At 39.2% G+C, this 10941-nt stretch overlaps 1 protein-coding gene across 2 annotated transcripts in view; it reads right to left on the reverse strand.

Moving 5' to 3' along the window:
• LOC5565354 (sodium/potassium/calcium exchanger Nckx30C) overlaps positions 1-10120 on the reverse strand; it is a 253928-nt gene extending 243808 nt beyond the window's left edge. For both annotated transcript variants that reach the window (XM_021845299.1, XM_021845298.1), the window contains exon 1: positions 9328-10120. In XM_021845299.1, the coding sequence (XP_021700991.1) occupies positions 9328-9643 (316 nt within the window). In that variant the 5' untranslated portion in view covers positions 9644-10120. The remainder of the gene's footprint in view (positions 1-9327) is intronic.
• Positions 10121-10941: the final 821 nt, after the last annotated feature.

The raw sequence follows: 10941 nt of genomic DNA on the forward strand, positions 1-10941 counted from the left end.
AAAAGTACATTTTGAATTTATCAAGTTATACAATCATGAATAACACTATTCGCTTTATTTGTCTTCTTCTGAACGTCACCTAGCTACCACGGCAGACACGGGTGAAAATGGTTTTTATTAATAACCAGCCACAGTGAGCTGCACAGACCGGTATGAATAAAAAGAAAATCAATGCCACCCACTCTATCTACCAACTGTTTTGTCAAGTCACATGCAGCCACGAGTCGCAGTTGTCCAGGCAATATTTTCTCAATGTCAAAGCTGTTCAGGTGATAGACACTTGAATCCTCCTACCGCCACAGAACCCTCCTCTCTCTCTGCGGAGAAAATCTTCCTTTTGTTGCTCCCCTCGTTCGAGGGGCTGTGTGGAATTAATTCCGGGTGATAATCAATATTCCTTAGCGAAAAGAAAAAGAGTTTTTCCTCGCGAGAGTAGGAGGACCACTTGGTAAAGTTTATGATATTTTCCTTCCATCGTCACTGGCTTTTCCCACACGCACGCATTGCACAACGCTTGAGAGCGGTAATCCTGTGGATTGTAGGTAATTTCGTTTGTTGGATGGAGGAAAACACGTCAGAAAAGTCCAATGACCGCTACGGGTATTCCTACCACATGCTCCGTAAGAACACAACCTAAGCACAAACACTTGAGCCTCCGTTGCCTGGTTAGATATTTGGCTGGTCGGTTTTCCGAGGAGCAACGATGCCAGTATTCCAGTATTTGCGTATATTCAGGCGATATTGTTTAATGTATGCTTTTGCAATAGCATGATAGATATGGCAATTTGATATTACGTTATGGGGCATCGTTATGTCATAGTCAGTGTTAATCCAATTTTTTTTTCTTATTTTTTGGGGATCTGTATCTCAGCGTCTAGTAGTCTGTAGTTTATTCATTACACTTATTCATCAATCATTTTTCGAAGAGATTCAGATTGTTCAAAGACAAAAGAAAATAATCGAGAGATTTTTTAATTCAATTTAAAAACGGTTGGTTTTAAATGACTGAAATTGAATTATTTCACTGTTGTCTGAAAGTTCAGGTTATTTGTATTTCGTCATCAAAATTTTAGCCAATTCGGAAAAAAAAACAGAATCTAAAATACAGAGCCCACTTGTCACTTGTCACTTTTTGGACAGCCAATGTGTACTTTATTCTTCCACTACTGTATGTTTTGAAACACAACATATTTTCAATAGTTGTTAGAATTTACCCTGCAAGTTGTGTCATAATTTTACCCATTAGTCAAAATGAAAAACATTTTGATTTTTCAGCTACGATATTAGCGTTTAATATTATTCTGTCAATTTTCGTACAAAATTTTGGTCTGATTTTTTGTTATGATTGTTGTTAACTCAATCAGAATGTCATCATATATAGTATAAAATATAAGATGATATCAAAGCATCAAAATTAGTTTTCAATTCAAGTTCTCATTAATAAAATTTGTATATCTCACTCTAGTATGTATACTACAACAGATATTTATAAAACCGTAAAATAAGCTCGAAGAAACTATTATATTATAAAAAAGTTCTATATTGATACACATATTTACATATGTTAAGAAAAACCTCAAGACTACCATTAAGAGCTGGCATTTCTCCAGACAGCATACTGAACACAATATATTCACTTTTGCCTTACCTGAGTCGCCTTAGGGATGTAATGATAATTCGTACAAAGGATAAAGCTTGAAACTTTTTTCTACATACTTGTGTATTTTTTTTTGTCATACAATCAACGAAATTAGAATAGCACCACTCTGTTCTTCCACTGCTACGGGAAAACTATTTGACAAAAAAATCCACTGGAACATAAACGTACATTTAGGTTTACATATACTAGAGAAAATGGATTGATTAGTGAAGACTAATAACATTTTAGCATAGATTTATGAAAAAATGAGTGTTGTTGTTAGTATAAATTAATAACACTGCGTCAAAAATAAAAAAAATAGGTTAAAATTGTGCAAATATGATATTTGTCATAAAAATTTCGTCTTTAACCAAAAAGTTCAAAATTTAAACAAATTTCTGTAATAAAACTAAATTTAAACTAATAGTACATAATCATACATATCAACAAAATGTAGGCCGTTTGGTTTCATTCAAATTTTGTACCGAAAAATGAGTGAAAAATGAGGTTTTGAGCTTTTCTTCTCAAATACTAGCATTTCTACTAGTATAATCTTTGTTTTAAGACATTATCTCAATACAACCTTTTTCATTGATTTCAAAAGGCATGACAATCAATGAAGTTTATATTCAGCATCTTTATGCAGTTTAAGGTGAAGATATATCGAAGCCAAACATCAAAATTTCAAGTGCACAAATCAGGAAAACCAAACATGCGTTTAAGCTGAGCACTTAATCGGTTGATCACTAGCTGGTGATGACCAATCGATTAACCCAAGTAACCACATGCATTATATCATTGCCCCAATTTGATTTTAGTTGCATTAACATTGCATGATGGCATTAATGCTTCATCACCCTAAAATTTGCATGCATTTATTGCACTATAAAACCCATAGCTAATGCTTTCAATGTTTATATTTAGCATAATAAAAAAAATGAAAGAAAAAATAAAAATTATGATCATGTTCAAAACAACAACGCTGAAGAACAGTTTCTCATACTAACATGACATTTGACATTATTTGTACAACCACTTCTAACGAACGAACTTGAAGCCAAAGCCGAACTAATCTGAAAATTAATTGACCCCTGCTTGCAGAAAAGTTCTGTAGGGTGCTTGTTGTGCACCCTCATTCATGGTTACGGCGGATCCAATTTTCGATCGAATCCTATTCCCTATTCGTTCGAATCCATGGCCCATTTGATTTTGCTGGCGTAAACGGGATAGCCAAATGGTTTGGCGGTTTTGTATCGTGATTTTTCCGAAACATAGCAGATCGTAACAGGCTTAAACGGAGGCCTAATAATGGAGAAACCTATGAAAATCAATGGACCCGACATCACAATTTCAATTTGTTTGAACTTTCTTCTTTCTCTATTTTTTCTCAGAATAATAATTCTAACAACCCTTGTTTAAAGAACGTAACTTAAATAGTGCGTTTAGAACATCAGATTCCAGCAGCTCTTATGGCATCGAGGAACAGCGCACCAGAAATTCACTACATCGATCAGCATCACATCAGCAACCTGAGTTCGAATCCCGTTCCGAGCCTTACTTGAAGAACAATAAATACTTGCAGATCGAATAACGGCAGTGAGAGCATTTTTTGTTTATTTTGTTTTGGTTAACTTTAAGTGAGCACTTTCTAAAGCACATATACGTCATGCACTAAGTATGCATACTCAAAAGTTTTATTGAAGCTTGTGCTTTTATATTGCATTAGCAATGGCAGCAATCATGCCTGTATGTATTGCATTAAAACAACTATTGTGGGGCCTTTTTCAACTTTATTTGTACTTTATTGAGCTCTATAGGATAATATTACCCTAACTCATAATTTTCTAGTGCAATGTAAAGCAGAAATAGTGTATTCATATAGGGTTTCACGGCTACTTGGGTAAGTTTCTAGCTTAAACGGGTGTTCGGTTCTCAATATTTGTGCTTTTGAAAATTTGAAGTTTGGCTTCGATTCATCTCCACCTTAAAGTATGCATTTTTATCACATTTAATTGTTACGGTGTCAAATCTCAGAACTATGAAATGGTAGGGAGCCGGATCCTATTCTTGGCACTTTTGATTCACTTCGGCAGTGGGGTTTTTTGAAAGCTACAGAGCTCATATTTGGCCGCAATCAGTGATGGAAAGTGGCGAACATTTATTCTGAACTGAAACAAAAATTAAACCAAACGCTCCCGAGCGTCAGAGCGCTGGTTTACTCGCATCTGTCGTGCTCCCGAGTAACCGAAGCTAAAAGTTATTCGCGAACTTGTTCGGAGCTGTTAAGAATCTTTTTGTGCTTTTGGAAAAAAGCTGCTTCTCCTCCGATATTTATGGTTTCCAAGGGTTTTTGATTACAAACTAGTAGTTTACTGCCGATTTGATGGTTATAAAATTAATTTGTCTGTCAAAATCATAATAAATCACACCTTGCACGGTTACTCGCGAGTAAATGTTCCCGAGCTTGTTGCTACTTCTTTTGACATGTTCTCCCAAGCAGACAGGAGCAGACTTACTCACACCTAGCCATTTTCCGAGTGTGTGATGTTTGTTATACGTTGGTATACACTCGGGAACTGATTCGTGATGCTAACTTTTCCACCACTGGCCGCAATATGCGCCGTATTGAAGTGCTTCTAATTGCAAAGTTTCAGACAATTCGCTTGAGAAAAACCCCCCATGCCAAAGTGAATCATGGAAGTGCCCAAGTAGCTCTGCACCCTAATTGTAGCATTTACAAATAAAAACTGCTTTATTAACCCCTCTACCAGCAGCTTCATTTTTTACCACCAAAATAATATTCAAATCGCGATAAAATGTTTGTTTCTCGATATTATTCCACGGTTTTTTCACAAGACCTAAAAAAACTCTTCTAATTTAAGAATCCATGTCAATATTAATCATTGGTGATCTGGTTTTGAAGATATTTCGATGTTCCTTGGGGGACCGACATTTTCCATATAAAATGTCTCTGGCGGCCATTTTGTTTTTGGTCAATTTATCAAAAAAATAAAATGTGTACTATACAACACCAGGTAATAAAAAGCTACTCTGAAAAAATCATACAAATCAGTTCAGTATTCGTGGAGAAATCTGACAATTATGATATGAGTTTTTTTAGAGTTTTCAAGATCTTTATTTGTCCAGCATGGTACCAGAAACATAAATGATCATTACTCAAAGACGGCTGCACCATATTGCTTCATTTTTTCACAACATACTCGCATTAATGTATCATTTTGAGGAGTGAATATCCGAATACGATAAAAATTCTGTAGCCTGAGATATTAACGTGGGTTATGACTACGCGTCGGTTCCCCAAGGAATTTTGAAATATCTTCGGATCCAGATGACCAATTATCAATATCGACACATATTCGAAAACTAGAAGAGTTTTTTGAGAACTTGTGAAAGAATGGTGCAAAAATATCGAGAAACAAAAAAGTTATCGCGATTTTAATATATTTTTAACGGTAAAAAATGAAGCTGCCGGTAGAGGAGTTAATATGGAGCCTTATAAATATTATCGAAAAGTGGTTCATTCAAGTAAAAAATATGGGAGTCAAAATTTAGAACTCCAATGTTATAAAAATTATAGCTTGACACATATTAGAAATACTGATTTCTTATTTATGTTTGCACAGACTTCTTGATTTTATGAAAAGAACGCTGTTGGTTGATAAATGGCTGTGCACGAGGTACCATAGGTACCTCGCGTACCTGAAGGAATAAAATAGTGCGGTCCTTAGCTTTTTGCCCAGCAACTCCTATCCCTACCTCCTCGGGGTACTGGCCGGGGTACGAGCAACCTTAGGGAAGATCGGGTAACCAACCCCGGGGAGAACTCTGGTCGTATGCTGACAAGGAAGGAAGGGATTACTTTTGCTATTGCTTCAGCAAACCTGGAGCGTCTGTACTCCATGTTAGGAGCGGCTCACAACAGCGTCTGTTCCTCATGTCAGGGGCGGCTGATCATCGTCCGAGTGCCAGAGAAAGACTCTAAGAAGGGACTAGCGATTGGAAGCTCGGTACGTGGAACTGCAAATCTCTCAACTTCATCGGGAGCACACGCATACTCGCCGACGTGCTAAAGGACCACGGATTCAGCATCGTAGCGTTGCAGGAAGTGTGTTGGACGGGAACAATGGTTGGAATGTTTAGAGGTAACCATACCAGAGCTGCGGCAACACACGTGAGCTGGGGACAGCTTTTATAGTCGACGTCAAGATCATCATAGAAGATCTAAACGCTCAGGTTTACCAGGAGGAGGAATTCAGACCGACTATTGGAAAGTTCAGCACCCACCGGCTGACGAACGAAAACGGAGAAGACGGAGAGCGAGGAGATGGAACAGCTGTGGCGGTCTCAAGAAACGCGTAAGTTCTATGAGAAGCTCAACGCATCCCTCAACGGCTTCGTGCCACGAGCCGAGATGTGCAGGGATAAGGATAGGAGCATTTTGACGGACGAGCGAAAGGAGATCCAAAGGTGGAATGAGCACTTCGACGAACACCTGAATGGTGCTGAGGGCATAGGCTATGAAGGACGGGACAACGGAGGAAATGCCTTCGTCAGTACTGCGGGAGATGGAAACCAACCAGCCCCCACTTTGAGGGAGGTTAAGGATGCCATTCACCAGCTCAAGAACAATAAAGCTGCTGGTAAGGATGGTATCGGAGACGCTGGCCATTTGTCTGCACCGGCTAATAGGCATAATCTGGGAAACAAAACAGCTACCGGAGGAGTGGAAGGAAGGGGTTATATGTCCCATCTACAAGAAAGGCGATAAGTTAGATTGTGGGAACTTTCGAGCGTTCACCATTCTAAATGTGGCCTACAAAGTATTATCCCAGATCATCTTTTGTCGTCTGTCACCTGTAGTAAACGAGTTCGTGGGAAGTTATCAAGCCGGCTTCGTTGACGGCCGATCGAAATGGACCAGATCTTTACTGTACGGCAAATTCTCCAAAAATGTCGTGAATACCAGGTCCCAATGCATCACCTTTTCATCGATTTCAAGGCGGCATACGACAGTATCGACCGAGTAGAGCTATGGAAAATCATGGAGGAGAACAGCTTTCCCGGGAAACTCACGAGACTGATAAGAGCGACGATGGAATGTTACGACAGACGGGGATACGTTCGAGTCTACCTTGGATCCTTGATAACGACTGACAACAACAAAAATATGGAGCCGCGTTATCAGTGGAAGTCGGGCTTACTATCGCCTCCAGTCTTATGAGCGTTTTGTACATGGTACATTTGGTACGGGCGTGAATCTGTTTTGACGCAGCTTCTTCTGCGGTCAAAACAGATTCACGCCCGTACCAAAAGTACCATGTACAAAACGCTCATAAGACCGGTAGTCCTCTACGAGCATGAAACGTGGACGATGCTCGAGGAGGACCTGCTAGTACTTGGAGTCTTCGAACGTCGGGTGCTTAGGACGATCTTTGGTGGCGTGCAAGAACACGGTGTGTGGCGGTGGATAATGAACCACAAGATCGCCCAGCTTTACGGCGAACCCAGTATCTAGAAGGTGGCCAAATCTGGAAGGATACGATGAGCAGGGCATGTTGCAAGAATGCCAGATGCCTGCAAAGATGGTGTACGCTTCGGATCCGGTTGGTACAAGAAGGCGTGGAGCGCAGCGAGCTAGGTGGGGCAAAACCGACGATAAAGAGATTTGGCCACGAACCGAGTATTGTGGCGTGAAATTGTTGATTCAGTGTTATCTGTCTAGATGTTAACTAAATAAATGAATTGATCGCTGTTGAAGAATGTATATATACAAGATAAGCTAAAAGAGTACTCTTGGGTAACTAATAAGCGAACAGACTCGTATTCCGAACACTCGATTTCTGTATGAAGATTTAGTTTCGCTGAAATATGTCATCAAATTACCAGGAAACGGCAGTCAATTGCAATTCAGTTTTCACGTCTTCAAATCTATCTTATACTTCGACAGTAGTGATGATTCTCTAGTTCGAGGTCAGTAAAACTAGCTCAGATAAATAGATTAGAAATTTATTCATTTTAATACAATTTATTCGTGCTGTTCGAAATTTGAAAGAAGGTTTTTCGGAATATGAAACAGAATGAACACAGTGTTCGGAATTTAAATCAAAATGTTGTTGCATACTTTTTCGTGAAAACAATACTAAAATTAATTAAATCGAACTTATTGTCGGTACACAAAACAGCTAACAGTTAAGAAGGAAGAAATTAAAATTGTACAATTATCAGCTAATGCATGCCTATCAAATGTATTTGAAGTCACGGTTGGTGTTGCAGCGACGACACTGGGTTTTAGAGCAGATCAAGTCTTTTGTTCGTAATGATCAGCTTAAACTGAAAACAATATATTTCATGAAAATATACATATTACTTAATATTAACACTTACAATCTTCAGTGATTCGACTGCACTTTAAACAGGATTTAAACCCCTAAAATTAGCTTAATATGAACTAATAATTCGGCTTCAAGCACTCCTGCAATTCGATCACGCATTGCAATAGCTTTCAATCCTTCTTCTTTCGATTCTCCTTGTTTCTTATGAAACACATCTTATAGGGTTACCAGTTAAATCTGACGCGCTATTGGCTTTGAGTATTCGGAATATGAGATAAAACGGTATATATTTTTACCAAATAAGGATCATAGTGTTGGTTATATGAAACGAGTTATTGTAATTTTTAATACGATTATAGTAGAAAAAATCATATTAAAATAATTACTTATCTGTTTTGATAACATGTAGTTAAATAACAACGAAACAGAACATTTACTGTTCCACCTACAAATCAAAAGCCAAACAGATTGGCAGCACTGATCAGGAGCTGCTTTGCGTGGCCTTGATTTTCCCTCCTCGGCTCGTGATCTTCCAACACTCTCGCTCTCGCTCAATAGCTTTCCGTACAATCTCTTGCTTCACTTCTTCGGTTATGTAATCAAATTGTTTTGAGTATCAATCGAGGCAGCACCCAATGGGAAAATTCAAACATACTAAGCATTTTCCGTTGCGGCATGAGAAAAACTCCATGGCCTATCTCGTATTTGATGTGGGGTCCAACCGAAGGCGCTTGAGTGCCAGCTGTAGCCCATTACAGCGCACCCACTGCGATTTTCCTCCATTTAAGTATCCGTAAGGCGGAAACTGGGGTTTTTATGAATGATGAGAGTGAACACTTTCACATGCAAAACATCGAAGGGTATGAGTACACTACATGCAAGTCAACGGAAATCCTTGGTTTAAGCCCAGGCAGGTGGAACCTAGGAGCTTACATCAATAGCACTACTAAATAAAGCCCCGAAATGATCTCAATTTGACAAACTTTAAACAAAATCTTGCAGCAGCGCACCATAACGCTTTTTTTTCAGATTTTTTCCTGAGAACCTTAGCTTATAACATCTGAAGCAAAAAATGGCAGGTGAAAGAACTACCAAATCCTACTCAATCATGTTAGTGTCATGTAAAGAAGCTAAAATGCGTTTGGAAGCATTTATGGTACTGCCGTAGTATCGTAGGAATCGTGAGGAACAATCCCAAACTGGGTATAATAATGAAAATCAGGTGGCTGTTCGTACTTTATATAATTGTTTCACCTTTTCATTTTTTGTAGTAACTCAATAGTAACGATAGTACATGTATCAAATGTTAGTTTTGAATAATTATAAAGTAATTACCGTTTATCATTAGTAAAGATGAGTCGGTAGGGTATTGGTCATAGTATGAAACATCCGTTGAATCAGCGTTAACTAGGTTCGATGGCAGCCAAAAGGAGGCGATCAAAAGCCCCATCAACGCGAATGGGAGCATCCGGCCATAGCGGCGGTAGCCGAGTTTTGCAGCTCGGCTGAAGGTACTGCTACTGCCATAGTTGACGACTGCCGCCCTAGTGATGGAGCTGCCCATGGCTCTTCTCCTGGATGTGATAGTAATAGTAGTAATAGTGCTACGGCAGGAGGACTCCCTCATGATGGCTGGCTGCGATGGCTTCATCACGCGTCCTTTTTTTAAAAAGTCACCTTTTTAAAAAAGGAGCGGTTTTTTCTATCAAGGATAACGTCTGGATGACATTTTATTCGCTCTCTTGCGTCTATCGGGGCGCTGCTCAAATGTGAGCTAGCTGGCCTGCTTTTTCACTTCTCTTCTGCGTATGTCCTATCAAGGGTTCAACTAGGATCCAAATTTTCCTTTTCCTGGCACTAGCACTCCCAATATCAAGGTACGGCTTTTCACATTTCACTTTATTCCACAATTAATTGCACCTCAACAGCCCTTTTTTCACTTTTGTCATCGATTCCAAATGCACCAATTTTCCAACTAGTAGAAAACTCTGCAGCTACAATCTTCTTCCTCCACTTTCTCAGCCAAAAACTGTGTTATTGTTAAAAACCGTACTAGAGTAGTTATGTACAGGGATAACCGAGGTATTGTTATCGCAATGGACGCGCACGAACTGCCGTGCCGTGCAGCAGAGCAGCGATGAAAGCTCCTTCCACAAGCTACCAACTACCACCAGGAGCACTCTGAATACACACATAAGAGTCAGGCTCTCTTCTCAGCATAATTAGAGCTTGCACGAAAATTCCGCTCCTCAAAAGCGCGACCAGACGTATCCTTTTTCCAGCACGATAAAGCTCACGGCTCTCTCAATCACGCGAATCAGCCATTCTCTCAGCTTGCGCAAAACGTCTAATCCTGAGCTTTTACAACAACTGTTCGTTCTATTTCATTGTTACTCGATCATCTGCCGGCAGCTTTCGGTGCCATCATCCATTGCAAGCATGGTACGTTAGGAACGGGAGGGGGAGAGAAATGACCCCTTACAGAGTAAGGTATATGAACACAAATCGTCTCTATTTCAATGGTATTATTCCGTTTGAGTTGGAACGTTTTTTTTAGTTCTCACAACATCTCTAATCGAAAGCCGGTGCTAGATGCATGGTCACAACGGTCGCTTCCTCACATGTACATATGCATAACCCATGGAGACGCATGGTTATTCATTTTTATTCTTCATAGTGAGCATTGATAAACGAAGCGGTTCATGTGATTAAGATGCATTCATTTTAGACAATTAAATTGTTGTTGGTATAATCAATATGGTCTTGTCTACAAAAAAATGTTTGAAAATCCAATCTCCCAATCAAACCATCCTTACTATAAAAATTGTGTTCTTGCTTTTCCCATATTTATTCCCATACAAACTTTAAAGGACTTGTGCAGTCCCAGTTTTCATTCAAATGAGCTCAAATTTTGGGAGAACACTTATAGTTTGATCATAAATCGAATGT

Source organism: Aedes aegypti, chromosome 2 (assembly GCF_002204515.2).
Source record: "Aedes aegypti strain LVP_AGWG chromosome 2, AaegL5.0 Primary Assembly, whole genome shotgun sequence".
NCBI lineage: Eukaryota > Metazoa > Arthropoda > Insecta > Diptera > Culicidae > Aedes > Aedes aegypti.